Raw genomic sequence first — 25,982 nt, forward strand, 5'->3', positions numbered from 1 at the left:
ATTTTAAAATGGACTATTTCTGGCTGGTAACTCTAATGAACTTATCCTCTGCAGCAGAGGAAACTCTGGGTCTTCCTTTCCTGTGGCGGTCCTCATGAGAGCCAGTTTCATCATAGCACYTGATGGTTTTTGCGATTAGGATTTTCGGATTGACTGATCATGTCTTAAAGTAATGATGGGACTGTCGTTTCTCTTTGCTTACTTGAGCTGTTCTTGCCATAATATTGACTTGCTCTTTTACCAAATAGGGCTATCTTCTGTATTTTTTTTTATTTTACCTTTATTTAACTTCTTATGGATAGGGGGCAGCATTTTCACATTTGGATGAAAAGTGCGCCCAGAGTAAACGGCCTCCTACTCAGTCCCAGATGCTAATATATGCATAATATTATTAGTATTGGATAGAAAACACTCTGAAGTTTCCAAAACTGTTTGAATGATGTCTGTGACAATAACATAACTTATTTGGCAGGCAAAACCCCGAGGACAAACCATTCAGATTTTTTTTTTTTTAGGTCACTCTCTTTTCAATGAATTTTCATTGGGAATCCAGATTTCTAACGGACCTTTCTGCAGTTCCTATCGCTTCCACTGGATGTCAACAGTCTTTAGAAATTGGTTGAGGTTTTTCATTTGAAAAATGAAGAAGTAGCCATGTTTAGAATGAGACTCGAGTGAAGTGTACTGTTTGTTAGAGGCGCGTGACCAGAAAGCATGCTACACATTGTTTTCCTCCGGTAAATAACACAGATCATCCCGTCTTCAATTTGATCGATTATTTACGTAACAAAATACGTAAAGTTGTATTATAAAAGTAGTTTGAAATGTTTGGACAAAGCTTACAGGTAACTTTTGTAGTCATGTTGAGCGAGTTGGAACCGGTGTTTTTCTGGATCAAACGCGCCAAATAAATGGATATTTTGGATATATATCGACGGAATTAATCGAACAAAAGGACCATTTGTGATGTTTATGGGACATATTGGAGTGCCAACAGAAGAAGCTTGTCAAAGGTAAGGCATGAATTAAATCTTTATTTCTGCGTTTTGTGTCGCACCTGGAGGGTTGAAATATGATGGTCTGTGATCGTTTGCTGGGGTGCTATCCTCAGTAAAGCATTTTTGAAATCTGACACGTTGGCTGGATTCACAACAAGTGTAGCTTTAATTTGGTATATTGAATGTGTGATTTCATAAGTTTAATTTTTATAGTAATTTATTTGAATTTGGTGCTCTGCATTTTCACTGGATGTTGGCTAGGTGGGACGCTAGCGTCCCACATATCCAAGAGAGGTTAACTAGGCAAGTCAGTTAAGAACAAATTCTTATTTTAAATGACGGCCTTGGAACAGTGGGTTAACTGCCTGTTCAGGGGCAGAACGAAAGATGTGTACCTTGTCAGCTCGGAGATTTGAACTTGCAACCTTTTGGTAACTAGTCCAATGCTCTAACCACTAGGCTACCTACCGTATACCACCCCTACCTTGTCACAACACAACTGACTGCCTCAAATGCATTAAGGAAATAAATTCCACTAATTAACTTTTAACAAGGCACACCTGCTAATTGGAATGCATTCCAGGTGACTACCTCATCAAGCTGGTTGAGAGGATGCCAAGAAGAAGAATATCAAAGAAGAATATCAAATATAAAATGAATTTTGATTTGTTTAAACACTTTTTTGGTTACTACATGATTCCATATGTGTTATTTCATCGTTTTGATGTCTTCACTATTATTCTACAATGTAGGAAAGAGTAAAAAAAAAAAGAAAAACCTTTGAATGAGTAGGTGTGCCCAAACGTTTGACTCGTACTGTAGCTGGAGAGGTATAGAAGGGGAGGAGGGAAGGGAGAATCCATCCATTCATCCCTCAGTTACACTCATCTTTTCCCTTCTCCTGCCATCCCTCCTCTCTCCCTGAATCCCATAACATACGTAGCGCATGGTGATGTAGGAGGGGAAAAAGGGAAGGGAGAATCCATCCATCCTTCCTCTCTTTTTCCAACTCCCTCCATCCCTTCATTCCCTAGCACACATAGCGGTGTGGGGGAGTGAGAATACATCCCTCCCTTCCACTCCTTTTTTCTTCCTTCCTTCCATCCCTCTCTCTCTCCCTCCGTTCAAAAGCACACGTAGCGCCGGGCCGTGGGTCAGCCAGGGAAAACAAAGGGAATGTAACAGGATAATGAGAGAGGGAGAGAGGAACCTCTGTGTTCTCTCTTTCTCAGCGTTTTRTGATCCCTCTCTCTTTCTCTGAACCCCTGGCCTCAACCCACAGCATCTGGAGCATGTGTGTGTGCGCGCGACGTGTGTGTGTTTCTGTCCCAAGAGACRAGGGCCATAGAGAGGGATGCTAGGAGTACTCAGTATTGTATCACACACATTGTGCTGAAGAATTACCCCACACACTATGAGGAAACCCCATCTACTACCATTCCAGAAGAACAATCCAAGCCATAGACAATCATTAAATTGTCTGCACCTTCCACGAATTCTGAGCCCCCACCCTCCCATGGACCACACCCCACACATGACTGTGGCAGGACGCCTGCCGCTTAACCCACACACTGATAGGACTAACACACACACACAAGCATACATGACATGCAAGAACGCACACACAGGTCTGTGACAGGCAGATTGGTTTGGCAAAGACAGGGTGTGTGTATGATCTCGTTGAGGCAGGATCTATTTTCTGGGTGAGCGGCTCAGATTATTTTGTAATTCTTGGCAGGTTGGCTGGGAGTTTCTCGCAACTCTACAAGGCTCACTGAAGAGATCAGGGGCACACATACACACAGATATCAGTGCATGCACAAACACACAGCCGCAGACAAGGGCACGCATACAGAGACACAGACAGACACACACACACACACACACACTGAGGATTGATCCCCAAGTGTCCCATCTGTCAAATAAATATTAATTTGACTCTTTTTACTTTTAGAATAAATGTCTCAAACTTCCTCTCTTGACTAACAATATGTGCATTCAAATTAAGTCCTTATTGGAAGACAATTGGCTGCATCATTTATGTTAAACTGAAAACTTTGATGTGTGGACAACAAATTACAATGAATTCTGAGAAGAAAAAAGATATTACCTAATATCCAAGTGCAATCCATAGCAATGTAACAACTACGTAAGGCACTTCAGAAAGAATTAAGCAAACTATATACGGTACACACAACTTACAATATGATTCTGAAGGCAACACTTCTCACTTCCTACTCGCTGCCACCAGCAGAACTGGAACATAAATACAATTGACAATAATCAGCTGACACCAAACATTGCATTAAAGACAGTAGCTGTTTTTCTATGTAGCAGATCCAATAATATAGATTAAAGGACAGGGAATTACACCACGCGTTTCCCTACACTATAACATTAACCCAGGGTGGGACAAATTGAATGACTAAGAATGACGCTTGCTGGTGGTAATGGAGAGTGGAGTAAAAATATCAATTGATTTCCTTACGATGTTTACAAGTATGWGCTGTAGTAAAGTGGAGTTGTTTTGTCAAAAGTCAAATGTGTCCTATGCCTAATCTTAGAATACTTTTAGTGAACTGCTACAGAACAAAACAAATATGTGATCCAATGAGAATTATTGGATTTGGTATACGGTATGTAGAGTGCATTCGGAAAGTATTCAGACCCATTAACTTTTTACAAATKTTGTTATCTTACAGCCTTATTCTAAAATGGATTCAATTGTATTTTCCCCTCATCAATCTACACACAATACCCCATAATGACAAAGCAAAAACGTTTTTAGAAATGTTTTTTAATWACATTAACATAAGTATTCAGACCTTTTACTTAATACTTTGTTGAAGCACCTTTGGCAGCGATTACAGCGTCACGTCTTCTTGGGTATGACGCTGCAAGCTTGGCACACCTGTATTTGGGGTGTTTTTCCACTCGTCTCTGCAGAGCCACTCCTGCGTTGTCTTAGCTGTGTGCTTAGGGTCGTTGTCCTGTTGGAAGGTGAACCTTAGCCCCAGTCTGAGGTCCTGAGCGCTCTGGAGCAGGTTTTCATCAAGGATCTCTTTAATTTGCTTCGTTCATCTTTCCCTCGATCCGGACTAGTCTCCCAGTCCCTGCCGCTGAAAAACATCCTCACAGCATGATGCTACCACCACCACGCTTCACCGTAGGGATGGTGCCAGTTTTCCTCCAGATGTGACGCTTGGCATTCAGGACAAAAAGTTGAATCTTGGTTTCATCAGACCAGAGAATCTTRTTTSTCATGGTCTGAGAGTCTGGAGCTCTGTCAGAGTGACCATCAGGCCCTTCTCCCTCCGATTGCTCAGTTTGGCTGGGCGGCCAGCTCTAGGAAGGGTCTTGGTGGTTCCAAACTTCTTCCATTTAAGAATGATGGAGGCCAATGTGTTCTTGGGGACCTTCAATGCTGCAAAACGTTTTTGGTACCCTTCCCCAGATCTGTGCCTCGACACAATCCTGTCTCGGAGCTCTATGGACAATTCCTTTGACCTCATGGCTTGGTTTTTGCTCTGACATGCACTGTCAACTGTGGAACCTTATATAGATAGGTGTGTGCCTTTCCAAATCCTGTCCAATCAACTGAATTTACCACAAATGGACTCCAATTTCGAGTCTCATAGCAAAGGGTCTGAATACTTAGTTTTTTATTTGTAATACATTTTCAAACATTTCTAAAAACCTGTTTTCACTATGTCATTATGAGACGTTGTGTGTCGATTGCTGAGGATTATTCTTTTTTTATCCATTTTAGAATAAGGCTGTAACGTAACAAAATGTGGAAAAAGTCAAGGGGTCTGAATACTTTCCGAAGGCACTGTACATACACACACAAAGACAGGCTGTCCTTCACCTGAGCTCATTTTAAATGGCATTGYGGGTCGTCACAACAGGACATAAAATGACTGGCCTGTCTCGTGGCTTTGTGCACACACACACACACGCATCTCCATGCACATACTCATAAACACGTTTGCCCACACACACAATACAACAACAACAGTAGCTCTCTACAGTTCCAGATGCCTGTGCAGGTCAGCCCCGAAGTGACTCTTCTTATCAACTGTATACAAGAGGAGCTAGAAACAAACATTTCGCAACACTCGCAATAACATCTGCTAGACAAGTGTATGTGGCCAATAACATTTGATTTGATTTGATTTGAATTCAGCATTCTCTGTGTTAGTCTTRCCAACCCCCATTGTCACGCCTCTGAGAAGCAGCGGTTAACTTTACAGAAATACTATTGGTCAACAACTCAGTTTTTATATCCTAACATCTCAGATGCTTATAAAAGGGTCTAAGATTCATTGTTCTATAAGCTCTATATTTTAAATGTTTCATTTMAAAAACCTGTTTCCACTTTGTCATTATGGGGTATTGTGTGTGGATTGATGAGGAAACGTTTTTACATAATCCATTTTAGAATAAGTCTAACGTAACAAGTTGTGGAAAAAGGGAACAGGTCTGAATACTTTCCGAATGCACTGTATAAATCCCAAATCTGTCTTTCACTGTGTGTCTTCCATATTCACATGGATGACGTGACTAAATCATTATGGTGGACAATATTAGGCATTGTGAAGAGTAACATTTGGATGACCAGATGCATTGACTATAAAACAACTTTTTGTTCAAACACTTTTCTTTACAAATCAAAAAGGAACTGTGTGTGTGTGTGTGTGTGTGTGTGTGTGTGTGTGTGTGTGAGTGAGAGAGTGAGCGAGAGAGAAAGAGAGAGGAGCAATTCAGAGCAAGAGCGCTGGTCACCATGTTTGTGTTATGTGGCAGTCACTACCACCACCTGCAGGAGAGTGGATCAGATGACACAGAAAGACAGACACACGCACCAAAACCTAACCAAAGACATCCTCACCCCTGGTCTCTGCCAATAGCCTACAGCCTTGTTTTAAGCTAATGAAACCAGGGCCATTTTATATCTCAGAGTTAGTCTTTTTCTAACCCATCAAAATGGGCAATGTGTGTATATGTGTATATGTGTGTGTGTGTGTGTGTGTGTGTTAGTGTGTGCCTATGCGTGTGTCTGTCTGTGCATCCGTGCTCGTGTAAGATATATATATATATATATATATATATATAAAATATTGTGTGTGTGTGAAGTTGCTCCCTTCCGGCGCAGCCACGCCACCCTACCATCTGGCGAAGGAAATGGAGTGTGAAGTACAGTATAGTTTTGGACCAGGCTCTGTTTCAGAGGCTCAGCAGTTAGTTCATTAGTTCCAAACTTCCAGGGATTACACAGAAAATCTCAACGGAGGGGAGTCAGGAGGGAGGGATGGAGAAGTGAAGGAGATAGGAGGCCAACAGGGGAGAGCGAGACGTCAGGAGGAACGCTAGCCTATAGGGTACGAAGAGAAGGTACCAAGGGGGGGATGAAAGAGACAGGTGTAGCCGTCAGCTCCACTACAGGGTTTCAGCTTGCCCTCCTCCACCTCATCCCCCTCTTCTCCTCCTTCCCACTGATCTTACAGATATGATGATATGCGTAATAGTGTTAGTGCGGTCAGCCTTGTCTTCCCCCCACTATTTCCCTCCTCCTCTCCTCCTCCTCTCCTTCTCTCTAGACTTTTGCTCCTCTCCCCCTCCTCTCTGTTTCTCTCCTCTCAGGGTAGCAGTTAGCAGGCTCTGGGCAGCTCTCTTTCACTCCGTCTGTCAGTCGGGCAAGAACAGGGGCAGCGTGGGGGCCTGGCATCGGTTGGCACGGCGACAGGCCCGCTGTGCCGTTGTCATGGTGAAGGTAATCGCAGCGAGGGCGAGCGTAGCGACTGTAGCTAACAACGTCGACAGAGAGACAAACAGGAAGGCCGGATAGCTTAGCTCTCTGGTGTAACAATGTTACACCATAATAGGTTAGCGGCGAKCTTGGTTGATTCTCAAAGGTGACGATTGTGACAATATGTCTTCTGCGGTCTTCCTTCACTCACCATTTAGCGTTTTCACAGATTGAATGGATTCTTTAAAAAAATATTAGAGGGAAAAATATCTAAATCWTGAATGCATTCAATGGCAAAATGTMATTATCAGTTCTGCAGCATTAATTGGCGGTGTAAAATGGACGCCTGCACGCACACACACGAGAAGTGTAATTTAGCCCCGTAGGAAAATAAAGCGTCCTGTCTGAAGGTATACAACAAAACCCCCCACGGATTTCCAATTGCCACAATGCACAAAGCAGCTGAGAGAGTGGGAAGTGGAAGACAGGGAGCCGGGGAGAAAAAGGTGCCTTTAATTAAAGAGTTAATAACTCATTTCAACGTAGTACTAACCTAGCAAATAAATCATATATCACAGGGTTTGCCGCATTATGGCAGAATTTTTTTGAGGCTTAACATATGGTCGTGACAATTGACTGAATCCTGCTCCGACTCGGGAGCGCTGTTGTGGAGCGTTAGGCCGTCACCAGAACAGAAGGGGGGACAGTAATGGGATTAGTAGGAAGGGGATTCTTGGAATACAATACTATTTTACAATACTATCCATGGTTGTCTGTGTGTGTGCGCGCGCGTGTGTACACAATGCCACATTCCTCTCCACCTCTTCYACACAAAGACATAAAGCTTGTTGTTTCTAAACATTGACATCCTTATTAACAGGCTCAAAGCTGTTTAGCCTGTCAGTCACACTACTCCTTTTTGAGTTTATTCCCTTTCGACAGAAACCGTCTGAGCCATATCAATCATCTTTATTATCATRACTTAAAAACCTTTTCCCCTTCTCTTCTCCAACCAATCATGATTTCATGGGGTGGGCAGGGGAGGCCGGCGGGGCCAATGGGGAAGCCGTGTGGGCAGGATAAGAATGCTTTTTAACCTGCTGCATCTGCTGGCTTCCTGCTGCTTGCCCAGTTGGGACTCAGTGGGATGTGGTCACCTTGTTTTAAAGGCAGGGGATAGGGGGGCCGGCAGAGGCCTTTGTGGTATTGTAATGGGGTGAAATTAGCTTGTTTTAAGCATCTCTTTTAGGTCATTTTCTCATTCACCACTGATTAAGGCCTGGTAGCATCTGGCTGACCGAGAGAGTGAGCTGGAATTAAGATTTTAGCCAAGGTGGAAGCTGACACACACACTTGGAGATGGTTGTGCAAGTGTGTGTGTCATGCAAGGTACAAGTGTGTGTGTGTGTGTGTGTGTGTGTGTGTGTGTGTGTGTGTGTGTGTGAGTGAGAAGAGAGAGAGAGAGAGAGATGCCTGTGTGTGAGTGTGCACACCCATATGTGTCTAACAGTACCTTCTTGCTGAGGGCCACTCCATCCTCACAGTCCAGTACGGCACAGTCTAGGCCGCGCAGCGATGCCAGTTTCCTCAGCTTCCTCTCGTCATTGCCGGGGCAGTAGAGCACGGCGCGCCGCGGCACATATCTCAGGTTGGTACAAGCTACGTGATGGCTGTGACATCCACCACGACACCACGGTAAAGCCACAGACAGGAACCAGCGAGTGTCCCTGTCAAACAAAGGGTCATATAAATGTATAGGCCTATTTGTAGAAACACACGTGCACGTGCCGCCCACATGCACAAGTGTATGCTGCAACACTAATTATAAAACAAAGTAAAACAAACATAACCTGTTATAACTGCTGTACATGGATGTCTCAACACACTGTAGAAGTGGATGTCGTTTTGTGTTCAATCCCCATTGACAATGATCTTGCCCCAGAATTAAGAGCCATACAATTGGAAAGGGACATTCCTGAAAGTTCTGGTTTCCTTTCCTAACCCTCGTTGGAAAACCTTAGCTGTTTCCCTTTTGGTTCTCCATTCAGGTGAATGAGCTGTGTTGACCTGGGCTTTGAAAGCCTTTACCAGTGACAAGATCACAAACATATGCAAATGCTCTCCAGTAGGGCTTAGCACACCCAGCTGAATACACGTATTAAAGACAGTGTGTGCGTGTGTGTGTGTGTGTGTGTGTGTGTGTGTGTGTGTGTGTGCGCGCATGTATGCATGCAAGTGCTTGTGTGTGTGTGTACTATAAAGTTTGGACAACACAGCAAATCTTCATAGAATGTCCTAGAATCAGAGGCTGGCTCTAGCAAACAGAAGAGACTATACAAACACCACAGAACCTATGGAGAGACACGCAGTCTCTCACATACATTTAGCAATGTTTAGATAGGCTCCGCTGCCTACAAACTAGCACACATTTAACCACACACATGTACGCAAAACACACACGCAAAATCCACACTCACATACACCATGTAAACACACACACACTCTTTTTAGTCAGTCACACACCAATAAATCACAGTTATGACACACAGCACACACTCGTCACATCTTAATTATTGTTCTGTCGCTCGGGCTGCTCAAACTATTAGCCCTAATGAATGGCCTAAATGATTAGGATCACATAGATCTAATTACAGTAGGAAACAGCCTCTCTGCTGTCACTGCAGTCTCCCTAAACCTCCAAGGTCCTCTCCAAGGGATCATAWTTATAGAAAGCGAGAAGAAAGGGAGAGAAGAGGGGGATATGGTGCTCCTTGTAAAAAGGAAGAGGGAAGCCTTCTCTTTTCTACTCTTTTGTTCTCCTTAAAGGTGCTAAAGTCCTTTTAATAGCCACTTAAGCCCATCGACCATGCTTATGAATGCCCTGCAGAATCAATTTGAGGACCTAATCTGGAGCAGGGGGATGATGCAACTAGAGCAGTGCAAATAAAGCCATTTCAGGTGGGTTTTAGTTCTCTCTTTAGTGGGTCTCAGGTACACATAGAGTAAGGCTCTCTGTGGGGGTCTCCTCGAAACGCTAGTGTGTTTAGATTTGGTAAGKAACAACATCTCACAAAGGACTAAAGGCTAGAGGGCAGAAGGAATATGCAAAATAAGCAAGCCTGTGTGAGTCATGTGGATTGGAGGGAATAGAGGTAAAGAGGGAGGGTCTTGCTGGATGTCACTTTGGGGGACAAAAAGCTACAGGGCCATATTGACGAAGGAGAAGAAAAAAAAGCTAAATTAGAATGAAAAATAAAGAGGGTGTGGGGGATGGAGGAGGGAGGTAGAGGTCAGAAGGGGGGGTGRGGGATGGAGGGTGGTGGTTGTTGAGACCCAAATGAAGTCCTCTCCATTCAGTACAGACCGCTCTGGGGTGAATGGTTAAAGAGACGTTTTAAGTGCCCACTTGAAAGGCAAATAAATTATAATGTAAGTGAGGGACGCTTACCAGAAGATGTTGGCGGTAATTAAGGAATAGATTTCATAAAAAATTTAAAAAACTACAGAGAGGGGGGAAAGAGCAGAGAGAAAAGGGGGAGCGAGAGAAAAGTGAGAGGAGAGAAGAAAGAGAGGGATAGAGAAGGGGCCCTTTTATGTGGAGTCACCAGAGACAGAAGAGGAGTGGGAGACCAGATCAGCTGACACAGAGGTCAGACACCACACTCAGCATTTCTCAAATCTCTCCCTTTTCTTCTTTCCATTGTTCGCTCTCTCTTCCCCCCTTTTAGCTCAGTGCAGGGAGGCTGCCGTCGCAGTAACCCGGCGACTGCAAGAGGGAAGAGGGGAAAGGTGAGGTCAGTGTGATAGATATGTGACCCGTTTTCAGGTATGTCGCAAGTCACGACTTCACAGGAGAGCCATTAAAACAAGGTTTGCTTTATTTGATGGTCCGATCACATTATGATAGGACCATWAAATAAAGCAAACCCTTTTTAGCCCAAACTGTAGGAGAAAGCGGGAGGTGCACTGGAAAGACCAGTGTTAGTTACCCTCAGCGTTTAGACAGTGTGAATTAGCCTACTGGTTTCAATGCAGCGGGTGCTTGATCAATAGTACAGTATGGCACACCTGTGCCTGTGTGCGCAATAGCAGGTTAAAGCATACAGATGTAGGATCTTAATTTGATCACCCTATTGCAAGAAACTGTTCTGAAATGCAGAAATGTATCAATCCCTACAAAAATGTCTATTAATTATAATCCACATTTCCTGTTGCTGCAGGGTTATTTTCGTGCTGTAGAAAACTGGCTGAAAGGAAGATCAAACAAATCTGTATACGCTAAGCTAACTGAAGTGTTGTATTTGTGATGCTGTGCGGCTTGTTGCTGCTTTCTTGCTACCTGCCGACTTCACGTTTTTTCATATTCAAATTTTTAATAACCATTTAATATTTGTATTTTTCCCCTTGGTCAACTTTTTTCATTAAACCTTTTCACCACAGACACTTTATCTGGACATGGTTCTACAGGAGCTCCACCAGCCGAAGCTAAGTAGTAACATTAACACATGCCATCTAATTGCAGTCGCTGTACTATTGCCTTATGTTGAGGATAGCCAATAAGTACAGATAGTAGTATAAATCCCCTCACACAACAGAAACGTAAATAAAAACAATATGGGGATGAGGTAGGTAGATTGGATGGGCTATTTACAGATGGGCTATGTACAGCTGCAGCGATCGGTTAGCTGTTTAAAGTTAGTGAGGGAAATATAAGTCTCCAGCTTCAGCGATTTTTGCAATTGGTTCCAGTCATTGGCAGCAGAGAACTGGAAGGAAAGGCGGTCAAAGGAGGTGTTGGCTTTGGGGATGACCAGTGAGATATAGCTGCTGGAGCGAGTGCTACGGGTGGGTGTTGTTATCGTGACCAGTGAGCTGAGATAAGGCGGAGCTTTACCTACCATAGACTTATGTAGATGACCTGGAGCCAGTGGGTCTGGCGATGAATATGTACCGAGGACCAGCCGACTAGAGCATACAGGTCGCAGTGGTGGGTGGTATATGGGGCTTTGGTGACAAAACGGATGGCACTGTGATAGACCGCATCCAGTTTTCTGAGTAGTGTTGGAGGCTATTTTGTAAATGACATTGCCGAAGTTGGTTAAACACAGTATCCAAAGAAGCGCCAAAAATGTAATAACAGAATGGTGTCTGCTAGAGGTGGACAGGGAAGCACCGCAGCAGAGCGACATCGTTGATATACACAGAGAAAAGAGTCGCCGAGAATTAAACCCTGTGGTTAGCCCCATAGAGACGGCGCCAGAGGTCCGGACAACAGGCCCTCCAATTTGACACACTGAACTCTGTCTGAGAAGTAGTTGGTGAACCCAGGCTAGGCAGTCATTTGAGAAACCAAGGCTGTTGAAGTCTGCCGATAAGAATACGGTGATTGACAGAGTCGAAAGCCTTGGCCAGGTCGATGAAGATGGCTGCACAGTACTGTCTTTTATCGATGGAGGTTATATATCGTTTAGTACCTTGAGCGTGGCTGAGGTGCACCCGTGACCAGCTCGGAACCGGATTGCACAGCGGAGAAGGTACGGTGGGATTCGAAATGTCAGTGATCTGTTTATTAACTTGGCTTTCGAGACTTTAGAAAGGCAGGCAGGATGGATATAGGTTCTATAACAGTTTGGGTCTAGAGTTCACCCCCTTTGAAGAGGGGGATGACCGCGCAGCTTTCCAATCTTTAGGGATCTCAGACGATAAAAAAGAGAGGTTGAACAGACTGGTAATAGGGGTTGCAACAATGGCGGCAGATCATTTTAGAAAGAGAGGGTCCAGATCGTCTAAGTCCTCAGCTGATTTGTACGGGTCCAGGTTGTGCAGCTCTTTCAGAACATCTGCTATCTGGATTTGGGTGAAGGAGAAGCTGGGGAGGCTTGGGGAGGTAGCTGCGGGGGGTGCGGAGCTGTTGGCCGGGGTTGAGGAAAGCATGGCCAGCCGTAGATAAATTATTAATTCTCGATTTTTGTGGATTTATCGGTGGTGACAGTATTACCTAGCCTCAGTGCAGTGGACAGCTGGGAGGAGGTGCTCTTATTCTCCATGGACTTTACAGTGTCCCAAAACTTTTTGGAGTTAGAGCTACAGGATGCACATTTCTGTTTGAAAAAAGCTAGCCTTTGCTTCCCTAACTGACTGCATGTATTGGTTCCTGACTTCCCTGAAAAGTTGCATATCGCAGGGACTATTCGATGCTTGCGCAGTCCGCCACAGGATGTTTTTGTGCTGGTCGAGGCAAGTCAGGTCTGGAGTGAACCAAGGGCTATATCTGTTCTTAATTCTAMATTTTTTGAAAGGGGCATGCTTATTTAAGATGGTGAGGAAATTACTTTTAAAGAATGACCRTTTACACTAGTGACCATGTCCCCCGCGCATCCCAAARGCAGAGGTGTTGCAAACATTTAAGATAGCAAATTTCAAATTTACCCCACCCAAAATGAATGCGTTACCGTCTTTTGAGCTTCTAGTCATGAAATCTATGCAGCCTACTCAATCACTTTTTATAGCTACTGTTTACAGGCCTTCTGGGCCGTATATACAGCGTTCCTCACTGAGTTCCCTGTATTCCTATCGGACCTTGTAGTCATGGCAGACAATATTCACATGGAAAAGTCCACAGACCCACACCAAAAGGCTTTCGGAGCCATCATCGACTCAGTGGGTTTTGTCCAACATGTCTCCGGACCTACTCACTGCCACAGTCATACTCTGGAACCAGTTTTGTCTCGTGGAATAAATATTGTGGATCTTAATGTTTTTCCTCATAATCTTGGACTATCGGACCACCATTTTATTACATTTGCAATCGCTACAAATAATCTGCTCAGACCCCAACCAAGGATCATCAAAAGCCTCGCTATAAATTCTCGGACAACCCAAAAATTCCTAGATGCTCTTCCAGACTCCCTCCACCTACCCATGGACGTTATGACATTGGCCATAAGAAACTAGCTCCCTGGTATACAGACAATACCCGAGCCCTGAAGCAAGCTTCCAGAAAATTGGAACGGAAATGGCGCTCCACGAAACTGGAAGTCTTCACACTAGCTTGGAAAGACAGTACAGTGTAATATCGAAGAGCCCTCACTGCTGCTCGATCATCCTATTTTTCAAACTTAATTGAGGARAATAAGAACAATCCAACATTTATTTTTGATACTGTCGCAAAGCTAACTAAAAAGCAGCATTCCCCAAGAGAAGATGGCTTTCACTTCAGCAGTGATAAATTCATGAACTTCTTTGACGAAAAGATCATGAGAAAGAAAATTACGGACTCCTCTTTGAATCTGCATATTTCTCCAAAGCTCAGTTGTCCTGAGTCTGCACAACACTGCCAGGACCTAGGATCAAGGGAGACAGACAAGTTTTTTAATCCTATATCTGTCCAGCGATCGTCTTGATATGAGTGAGAGGACCAAGGCGCAGCATGATATGAATACATCTCTTTTTATTATATAGAAGACGGACACGAAACACTATTTCAAACAACAAAACAACAAACGACCGTGAAACTACAAACGCAAGTGCACACACAAACTACTTACGTTCGACATAGACTAGACATATACAATGACCCACAACAGCTAAAGCCTATGGCTGTCTTAAATATGGCTCCCAATCAGAGACAACAGTAACCAGCTGTCTCTAATTGGGACCCATTCAGCAACCATAGACTGTCCTAGACAACTACACACAACACTAAACCATCTATACTCCTTAACCCTCTAAACCATACAACCCCCTAGACAATACAAAAACACATACTTCATGATGTCACACCCTGACCTGACTAAAATAATAATGAACACAAAGATAACTAAGGCCAGGACATAAGTGTTGACAAAGTACTGGAGCATGTGACAATCTCTGGATGACACATTCATGAAAATAGTAATTTAAGTATGCTCCCTCTATATCTTCTCCCTCCCTCCCCTCCCAGAGGAACTGAGCCATGGGACTACCTGGCCTGATGACTCCTTGCTGTTCCCAGTCCACCTGGTCGTGCTTCTGCTCCAGTTTCAACTGTTCTGCCTGCGGCTATGGAACCCTGACCTGTTCACCGGACGTGCTACCTCGTCCCGTAACTGCCATTTTTACTTTCTCTCTCTACCGCACCTGCAGTCTCGAACTCTGAATGCTCGGCTATGAAAAGCCAACTGACATTTACTCCTGAGGTGCTGACCTGTTGCACCCTATACAACCACTGTGGTTAGTATTATTTGACCCTGCTGGTCATCTATGAACGTTTGAACATCTTTGCCATATACTACTTTAATCTCCACCCGGCACAGCCAGAAGAAGAACTGGCCACACCTCAGAGCCTGGATCCTCTCTAGGTTAGTTCCTAGGTCCCTGCCTTTCTAGGGAGTTTTCCTAGTCACCGTGCTTCTACATCTGCAATGCTTGCTCTTTGGGTTTTAGGCTGGGTTTCTGTATAGCACTTTGTGACGTTGCCTGGTGTAAAAAGGGCTAACATAAATAGATTTGATTGATTGATTGATCAGTTTACTACTGCACTGTAGAGTAATATTAGTTGGGATATGTCTTACTACTACTACAGTATTACCTTAGAGGTCTTATGGATAAATTAAAAACGGATGTTTAGAGAGGAATTTACTCGAATGCATGCACACACATGCACACAAAGAGCCAAAACCACCATGTCTTATATGTCTTATACAGTTGAAGTTGGAAGTTTACATACACCTTAGCCAAATACATTTAAACTCGTTTTTCACAATTCCTGACATTTAATCCTAGAAAAAATGTCATGTCTTAAAACAGTTAGGATTACACTATTTTAAGAATGTGAAAGTCCAAATAAAAGTAGAGAGAATTACTTATTTAAGTTTTATTTCTTTCATCACATTTCCATGGGTCAGAAGTTTACATACACTCAATTAGTATTTGGTAGCATTGCCTTTAAATTGTTTACTTGGGTCAAACGTTTCGGGTAGCCTTCGACAAGCTTCCCACAATAAGTTGGGTGAATTTTGGCCAATTCCTCCTGACAGAGATGGTGTAACGTTGTCAGATTTGTAGGCCTCCTTGCTCGAACACACTCAGTTCTGCCCACAAATGTTCTATAGGACTGAGGTAAGGGCTTTGTGATTTGCGACCAAGCTTTAACTTCCTGACTGATCTCTTGAGATGTTGCTTCAATATATCCACATTATTTTCCTGCCTCATGATGCCATCTATATTGTGAAGTGCACCAGTCCCTCCTGCAGCAAAGCACCCCCACAACATGATGCTGCCACCCCCGTCCTTCACAGATGGGATAGTGTTCTTCGGCTTGCAAGCCTCCCATTTTTTCCTCCAAACATAACGATGGTCATTACGGTCAAACTGTTTTATTTATTTTTTCATCAGACCAGAGGACATTTCTCCAAAAAGCATGATCTTTGTCCCCATGTGCAGTTGCATATCGTAGTCTGGCTTTTTTATGGCGGTTTTGGAGCAGTGGCTTCTTCCTTGCTGAGCGGCCTTTCAGGTTATGTCGATATTGGACTAATTTTACTGTGGATATAGATACTTTTGTACCCGTTTCCTCCAGCATCTTCACAAGGTCATTTGCTGTTGTTCTGGGATTGATTTGCAATTTTTGCACCAAAGTACGTTCATCTCTAGGAGACAGAACGAGTCTCCTTCTGGAGCGGTGTGACGGCTGTGTGGTCCCATGTGTTTATACTTGCATACTATTGTTGAACGTTGTACCTTCAGGCATTTGGAAATTGCTCCCAAGGATGAACCAGACTTGTGAAGGTCTACCATTTTTTTTCTGAGGTCTTGGCTGATTTCTTTTGATTTTCCCATGATGTCAAGCAAAGAGGCACTGAGTTTGAAGGTAGGCCTTGAAATACATCCACGGGTACACCTCCAATTGACTCAAATTATGTCAATTAGCCTATCAGAATCTTCTAAAGCCATGATATCATTTTCTGGAATTTTCCAAACTCTTTAAAGGCACAGTCAACATGTCKGCTCAAATCCACAGGAATCCACAGGAACCACAGCAACAACAAATATGCTGGGAAACTCTTACAGTACCATCATCAGCTGTGTTYAACACGAGGGAAAGTAATGCCAAGACCTACCATTGGCTTTACACATCAGCCTAGGAGAGTGATCTGTCATTGTTTTCCAGCCATTTATGCCTTTTGATGTGTACTATGGCAGCTAAAAGCTGAATTACAGTAACACATAAAATGAACGCATTTCAATGAATAAGATGAGATGCAACAAAATCAAAAYGTCAGAGTTGAGGCAAGAAATGTACGTAGAACAGTCTGAGAGGTAGGGAGTAGGGAGCATCTTAGTCACAGTCACAGCCASGGCGGTAAATGATTGAGGGTTTAATGTTACATGTTCAACTGTTCGATAGTTTTTTCAAGCAAAGAATACCTGTGGAAAGGACATTACATACTGAAGTTGTATAAAATACCAATACATTTACATCGTGATATGCCTAGTTGACAATAGTCTGACATTTGCCGTGGGTGGAAAGAAACTTTAAAGTAAAGTTGAGAAGGTGGGCAAAACTAAGTTCCACCATTCACACCCTACTACAACAACCTGCTTTAACGAACCAGTGATTGAAACAGTAAGCAAACTCTTAAAGACATGCTCCGGCGACTACTAAGTATTTATTAAACCTCCCGCTTTGGGCTGGATGTGTTAATGTGTAGTTCATACATGCATAATCTAYGAGCAGAATTACTGTCTTATCTCAATTAGCCACGACATCCCTGGTTTTGTTTTTCTGGAAGCTGTGCTGTGCCATTTTCCCCCACGTGGGCCAGGGCCCTAGCAATTCAAGTTCTAGCCAATGAGCTTCAGCCACTCCCCATTTGAGTGACAGCTAGCAAGATATGCACACACAGCAGAGCGAGAACAAGGAAGTGGTGCACATATCTGCACACATGTGACGTAGTACGCAATTATTGGGGAACACTTTTGGCTCGTGAGCGCCACTTTCAGAACTACTGGCTAAAATGCAAAAGTACAAGAGAAACTCTTTAAATTGCCTTTTCTCTCAAACACCGCTAACAAGAATGAGCTTATTTTGAAATCATTTATTTTATTAAAGTATTGTTACAACACTCATCTGGTGTTGAGTCAGCCCAGAAAAGCTGAGGAATTGAATAGGCATAWTGGCAGAACTGGTGGTGAATATTAACAATGTAATATTCACATAAAAACTCTAAAATTATGTTCTTGTAAAAGACAGGCTGACAAACATTATTGGTACACTACAGTAGCTAAAATAGCGCATGAACCATTTGGAATATATATGACACATACACACGTGCACACACATGCATACACATGCTACAACCATATAAGCAATCTGGATCCTTTTATTTACACTATAGCACATCTGGTTGGCATTTTCTCGCCGTTAAAACCATGATATACGTTTTATACGTTTAACAGTCCCTGAAGTACTGTACTGCGCTGCAACATTACCACATTATTTTCCTCCTACCTCTCTTTTTTTACATGAAAGGTTATGATAACACGGGGCGGGGCGGCTAACATTAGCGGCTGTAAAGTGTTGGGAGCCGGGGCCGCTGTGCAGCGGCTTTATTGGTCTGAGATAAGAGGTAAGTGTGTGTTAGCTGCTTTATATGCTGCTGGAAGGGACTGCTTCTCATTAGCGGACCCAGGCCCAGTGGCTCTGGAACGGAAGGGTTGGTGGAGCGGAGGAAAGGGAAGGGGGGGGGTTCATGTCTCCCAAGTATAGTAGCTAGCTACTGTAGCAGATCAAACGTGGTTCCTGAGGGAAAAGGGCTACCGCTTGAGCTGCAGCTTTGCTAACAGGGTAATTCTACAAAGTTGCAAATCCATGTCAGAAACACAAGAGACCAGCAGACTGGATAAAAGGGTGAGGCAGTACAGCAGGAACAGCTCCATCTAGTAGTCAAATGGGGAAATAAGGCAAACAACTTCAATGACTCATTTCTCTGGACAGGGGAAAATAACAAAATCACCAAATTAACTGTACATTACAAAGTATAAAGAAACAATACTCACACTATTTGTCAGACATAGAGAACTGATATTGTATTCTGGCTGTTGGGGTGGGATTTGTGTGGGATTCCTCATGTCTTAATCATGATCAGGAAGGACTTTGGTCCAAATCCGATGTTGGGTACTATATTTATAGATTTTTGGTAGGTAGGTAGCCCAACAATCCAATACCGCTGGGCCCTTGAGCATGGCCCTTATCCCCACAACACTCTCTCCAGCCAGGGGCACTGCACTGCAGACTGACCCTTTGCTACTCTCCACTGTGTGTGGAGGGGTTGAGATTAAGAAAGCAGAAGACACATTTCCGTTGTTCTCTGTAACTATGGACTATAAAGTTGTATTGTATGAATCCAAACAAGCTGCCTTTAGCTTGTCCATCCATCCTTGATCTACCTGAGAGGCTGGTGGAGGGAGGATGGCTTAAATGGGTGCAATGGCTAGAATGGAGTGAATTGAAATGTATCAATAATGCACAATGTGTTTACCTTCCATTCATTCATTAATACCATTCCAGCCATTACAATGGAGTAACTRCAATACAGACATCTACCTCCTCTTCATCCTGCTCTCTGACAAACTAGTAAACTGTGTCAAACCACTGACTATCTATATCTTACAAGCTAGACCTAAAACACAAAAGCCCCACCATAGGATACAAATGAAAAACGCACAAAATTAAAGAGCTGTGTTTCGTTCACCATTGTAATCAGGAGCTCTTTCATATGCAAACGACTTTCAGAAATAATGTTTACGATTATATTTGGAGGTAATGAATACAAATGAATAAGAAGAGAACGCGGAGGAAATCAAATTAATAGTATGAAGAGTAAACAAGCCAGCGGTGCCCAAGAAGGCGACGGAAAGAGTGTGAAGAAAAAAAACGGTCAAACGGAATCAATATTTATCTTCTTCCATAAGACGACCCCTGTGCCAGCCTCACCACCCCTGTGCCAGCCTCACCACCCCTGTGCCAGCCTCAGTTCTGAAGACACGAGTGGCAAAATTAAGACGGACGGAGGAGACTCTAAAAGTTATTTTGCTTCTCTCTTTTTCTTATCCTCCTTTCTTTCATCCTTCTCTTGCTCTAATAATAAGAGAGTAAGGTCTGGCTCAGTGGTGTGTTGCACTCAAGACCGGCCCGCTCATTAGGTAGTATTAGGCGCCTACTGCGGCAGATTGAAGAATGTGGCATTTTCTGAGCTAAACTGACCAAGACGCACGTCCGACAACACATAAAACCTCACATAATTCAGACCAAAAAGAATGACAATGTCTGTCAACCAGTGGCATATGGGCATTTTAGGTGAGCGCTGATGCCGCCCTGTGATAAGCAGTGCCCACTTTGTCAAAGGCAGGGGTGCAAAACATTTTGCTTGTCCATTCCCAGCACGCCTCTCCAGGGTGCTGTTGGAGACGTCACTGCCACGCTCCACCAACGTTCTGTCAAAATAAATCATTCAACATAAATCATGTAGCAGCAGATATAGTATAGGGTACAAAGAGTATGTGGCCATTTCTGTAGCGACTGGCTGGAGATAAAATATATGACAATGTAATTAGAGACACTTTTTAAATCATGCAGGTTTCTCCGATCAAATAGCCTAACCTAAATGGCGCCCAATATTATAATTTTTTTGCTGACATGTTAATAAACAACATATGCTACAAACAAACAGGACAGGTCAAAGTMAAATGGACAATATGGAATGGATAATCAGGCTACTCACAACTGCTGTCCAGGAGTTAAGATAAATAATAAATATAAATTGTCATGATCAGAAGTTTGAATCCGTATATTTTTGACAAGCTGATCATCCACGAACATAGACTTTTGGTCTGGTCCAGACCAAATCATAGACGTCTATATTTGGTTCAGATTTTGTCCGGTCTGGACCAACCTTGATTTGGCCCAAACATATAAGCCTATAAATTACATATTTTCAACTTTAATTCAGAACCGAAAATTAACCTGATTTGAACTTCCTGAAAATACGTATCTTCAACATCCAGAATACAGAGCTTTTTTTTTTACAGAAGACAGATAGAAGACCCGAGGCGACCACCTAGGCTAATTAACTATCTAGCGTGCTCCGAACACCTGTGTGTAACGGAAGGAAGGACGCCAGAAAAGTGTTTTAACTGTAAAATACTGTTGGTTGCAACGGTGTTAAACCTGCTTTAAACAGTTTACAGTGTAGGACATCTCACTGGAGGCCATAGGAGCTTTGTGAAGCCAGGGGAAAGTGATACATGGAGAGATGACCAATCAAATCACTGTTGATGAGGGGAGTGGAACCTCAACCCAGCACGTTATTGTGATAAGAGTCTGTAGATGCAAAGGATGCAGGGCCTGGGGTCAAGCTGGAGWGGGCAGAATGGGCAGATTCCTCTATTCCCTTCTCCGGACGTTGTATTGGGCAGTTCAAATGGTGAGAAATGTCTCAGTCCCTGGAGCAAAAATGTTGTGCTTTCCAGGAGCATGAGTACAGGACATCAATAAGCTGCTCCCAAATATTTTAGACCAGCATCAGGAAAATTTGTCTATCATAGCTCATGTGGGATTCAATGGGCAGCTCAGAACAGCTGAAGATCGATTTTAAAGAACTGATTGGTTCACTACTTGACACCAACAAACACCACAAAATACCTKTCCCTCTGCCCTCCCTAAATTATGACATTGAACGGTTCAGGAGACTTGCAGCCCTCCATAACTGGATACGAGACTATTGCATCTCTGTGGGTGTAACATTTACTGACAATTTTGATACCTTCTTGAAAAAAAAGCTAATATTATAAGGAGGATGGGATCCATCCAAATCATTTGGGTTCCTGGATCCTTTCACAGCATTATAAGGCTGCGTTGTTTTCTTTAACGATTCGAACGTAAAGGATATACTGTTTCTACAAGGCCAGGCCCAAATCTCTGTCATTCGCGTGAAGAAAAGATGGAGGTACATTGGGGCGGAGATCAGGGTGCCTTGTGAGAATTTGTTGGTGAGTGGGTAACCCGCCACCACTATCGTTTCAATTGGCCAACGTGCAATGGAGAAAAAACTGGATAAGCTCCATTCGAGAAAATCCTACCAACGGGACATTAAAAACGGTAATAACTTATGTTTCACCGAGTCGTGGCTGAACGACGACACGTATAATATACAGTTGGCTGGGTTTTCCGTGCATCGGCAGAACAGAACTGCTACGTCTGGTAAGATGAGGGGTGGTGGTCTGTCTTTTTGTCAATAACAGCTGGTGTGCGATGTGTAATATTAAGGAAGTCTCGCGGTATTGCTCATCTGAGGTAGAGTACCTCATGATAAGCTGTAGACACACTATTTACCAAAAGAGTTATCAGCTATATTTTTCGTAGCCGTCCATTTACCACCACAAACCGATGCTGGCACTAAGACCGCACTCAACGAGCTGTATAAGGCATTTCCCACCGTAAAGCATGGAGGAGGTTGTGTTATGGTGTTTGGGTGCTTTGCTGTTGTTCAGGGATTGATTTGCACTTTTCGCACCAAAGTACGTTCATCTCTAGGAGACAGAACGCGTCTCCTTCCTGAGCGGTATGATGGCTGCGTGGTCCCATGGTGTTTATATTTGTGAACTATTGTTTGTACAGATGAACGTGGTACCTTCAGGCATTTGGAAATTGCTCCCAAGGATGAACCAGACTTGTGGAGGTCTACAATTTTTTTTCTGAGGTCTTGGCTGATTTCTTTTGATTTTCCCATGATGTCAAGCAAAGAGGCACTGAGTTTGAAGGTAGGCCTTGAAATACATCCACAGGTACACCTCCAATTGACTCAAATGATGTCAATTAGCCTATCAGAAGCTTCTAAAGCCATGATAACATTTTCTGGAATTTTCCAAGCTGTTTAAAGGCACAGTCAACTTAGTGTATGCAAACTTCTAACCCACTGGAATTGTGATACAGTGAATTAATCTGTCTGTAAACAACTGTTGGAAAAATTACTTGTGTTATGCACAAAGTAGATGTCCTAACCGACTTGCCAAAACTATAGTTAGTTAACAAGACATTTGTGGAGTGATTGAAAAACTAGTTTTAATGACTCCAACCTAAGTGTATGTAAACTTCCGACTTCCAACTGTAGCTACAATTTCAGATATTACATGTTTCTAATTTTGCCAGAAAGTCGTTAAAGATAGCTAGCTAGCTTACGTTAGTTGACTGGTTCGCTAGCTAACATTATGTGTATGCTCTGTGTAGTAATATGATTTGTGTCTCAGAGCCATTGGCATTGCTAGTTATAGCCTAATGTTAGCTAGCTAACATTTACATTTAACATTTACATTTAAGTCATTTAGCAGACGCTCTTATCCATTTAACTTGGTTGGTAAGCTACCTGTAGATTCATGCAGGGTAGTAACGATATGAGTTGGAATTATGGTTCATTGTTTAGTTAGCTAGCTAGCTACATGTCTAAACAAAAKACTCCACTATGCAAGTAACCATATCAATAGAATGTTCATGATGTCACTGCAACAACTGTCGATAGACGTAGCTGGTAAATTCGCTCTGRCTATCTACTCCGATTTAAGAGCACCCTCATCGGAGTGTGCCAGAGCGCAGAATAACTGATGAATTTACGAACGCTCAACACCCGTTGAATATGGCAGGTGTCAGTAAACGTTGGCCAAAAAGCGTAACTAAATTATTGCCAACAGCACAGTTGCAGTCACCAATGCTCTGGATAACATAACAAACTGCCTAGCCAGCACTGCTAGGGCGAGTAAAATAGTCAGAGTGAGCTGTTCCCCCATTTGTGTCTGGAAGTAGCTAGCAAGCTAGCCAACGTTAGCCAGTTAGCTTGGGTGCTTGAATGCTGTTGTGAGGTCAGAACGCTCGGATCAACCCTACTCCTCGGCCAGAGCGTCCAGTGTGCGCTTTGAGCGCTCCAAGAACGAAACGCTCTGAATTTACGAACAGACAATCTGACCATGCTCTGAGTTTATGAACGCTCAGAGCGCACTCTGAGCACACTCTGGCACTCCAGATTGAATGTATGAACATACCTGTAGAATAAACCAGCCTTTCGTCTTGACATGTTTGGTTGTTTCATACATGGCCTCATGTGAATCCTTAAAGAGCTGGCTGGGGCTAACACTTAAGAGCGTGTGAACGATTCTGAATGGGTGTAGACAAAGAAGAGCTCTCCGGTAGGTGCACCTAAACATTCAAAGGCCATTTTCTCAAAAGTGAGGTTAAAGTTGATCAACTTTAAAAGCAGAATTCCTTTCCCATTGTTCCTCAACTGTAGTGTATGATATACAATTTTCTAGCTCTGAGTTTCTACTTTTACCCAATGTAAAAAACGTAATTTCAAATGTTTCTGCATAAGACCGAATCCAGCCAGTCGGTCACAATTGACAACAGACTTCCAGCACGCTAATAGGGAAGGACATTCAACAAGCACAGCACTGAAAAAATGTATGTGTTATGGCTTTACACCCCCTGCTATATTGTGGATATAGAGTTATCTGTCTAACAGCCTACCCAACATCATCCAGGTAGAATAAGGAATTTCCCAGGGAAACTTTTTTTCAATCTTTACTAAACGACATGCCACTGGTTTTGAGTAAAGCCAGTGCGTCTATGTATGCCGATGACTCAACACTTCAGCTACTACAGTGATTGAGATCATTGCAACACTTAACAAAGAGCTGCAGTTCATTTCAAAATGGGTGGAAAGGAATATATTTGTCCTAAATATTTCAAAAAATAAAAGCATCGTATTTGGGACGAATCATTCACTAAACCCTACACCTCAACTAAATCTCGCAATGAATAATGTGGAAATTGAGTAAGTGGAGGTGGCTAAACTACTCGGAGTAACCCTGGATTGTAAACTGTCACGGTCAAAACATATAGACATTAGCTAAAATGGGGGGAAGCGCTGTTCTGACTTCTTAACAGCACTATCAAGAAGGCAGGTTCTACAGGCCCTAGTTTTTTCGCACCTGGACGACTGTCAGGTGCCACAAAGAGGGACTGAGGAAAATTGCAATTGGCTCAGAACAGGACAGCTCGGCTGGCCCTTAGATGTACACAGAGAGCTGACATTAATAATATGCATGTCAATCTCTCCTTGCTCAAAGTGAAGGAGAGATTGAATTAATCTCGACTTGCATTTGTGAGAAGTATTGACATGTTGAATGCACCGATCTGTCTGTTTGAACTGCTGGCACACAGCTCAGACACCCACGTATACCCCACAAGACATGCCACCAGAGGTCTCTTCACAGTCCTCATATCCAGAACAGACAGTAAAATTAGATWAAAAAAACAGATAAAAATACACCTTATGGAACAGCGGTGACTGTGAAGCAACACAAACATAGGCACAGACACATGCATACAAACACACGATAACATACGCACTATACACACACGCAGAGATGGATTTTGTGTTGTAGTTATGTGGTAGTAGAGTAGGGGCCTAAGGGCACACACTTAATGTGTTATGAAATCCGTTGTGAATGTATAGTAATGTTTTTAAAATTGTACAACTGGCTTAATTCTKATGGACCCCAGGAAGAGTAGCTGCTGCCTTAGTTTTGCAGGGGACGGCAATATTTAGTCTCGCAGAAAGGACAGGACCGGCCCTGGTTGCACTCAGGGTGATAGCTGGTGGCCACTCATTTTAGCCCGACTACCGCCTACCTCACCCGTACCTCCTGTGACCCTCTCCCTCAACCATAATTCCTACCCTTACCCATTCCCCTTGTTCTCTCCCTCACCCGTACTTCCTTGTGTCCCCCTCTCCCTCAGCCATATCCCCCTCGCCCTTATCAATACCCACACTGTGCAATTGTCACACCTCTCCCCCTCCCTGCTCTCCCAGCTTAGTCTCATTACGATGGAGTTTTATGCCTTCATCTGCACAAGGAAGATTGTCAAGGTGTCATGGTGGTTATCTTCTCTGGCCGATGCCTTCTTTCTCCACTGTAATCCCTCAACAAGTGTCCCTGCCTTTTCTCCCCGCTTCACAATCTGTACGCAATAGTCCCCATACAGACGACACACAGCCATCGTATTCTCGTGCCTTGCCCTCTTCATCCGTCCACACAGGGACAGAGGCCTAAATTCTGCTCCACTGTTGGACCAGGGGAGACATCTATATCTGAGGCACAGGGCAGAGAAACACATTAAGGCAGGGATAAAGGGAGAAAATGTG

The 25,982-nt window shown here is 43.3% G+C and overlaps 1 protein-coding gene across 2 annotated transcripts in view; it reads right to left on the minus strand.

Moving 5' to 3' along the window:
* clybl (citrate lyase beta like) overlaps positions 1 to 25,982 on the minus strand; it is a 199,944-nt gene that overhangs the window by 100,734 nt on the left and 73,228 nt on the right. For both annotated transcript variants that reach the window (XM_024000197.2, XM_070446578.1), the window contains exon 2: positions 8,261 to 8,474. In XM_024000197.2, coding sequence (XP_023855965.1) covers positions 8,261 to 8,474 — 214 coding nt within the window. The remainder of the gene's footprint in view (positions 1 to 8,260; positions 8,475 to 25,982) is intronic.

This window comes from Salvelinus sp. IW2-2015, linkage group LG2 (genome assembly GCF_002910315.2).
Source record: "Salvelinus sp. IW2-2015 linkage group LG2, ASM291031v2, whole genome shotgun sequence".
Classification (NCBI taxonomy): domain Eukaryota; kingdom Metazoa; phylum Chordata; class Actinopteri; order Salmoniformes; family Salmonidae; genus Salvelinus; species Salvelinus sp. IW2-2015.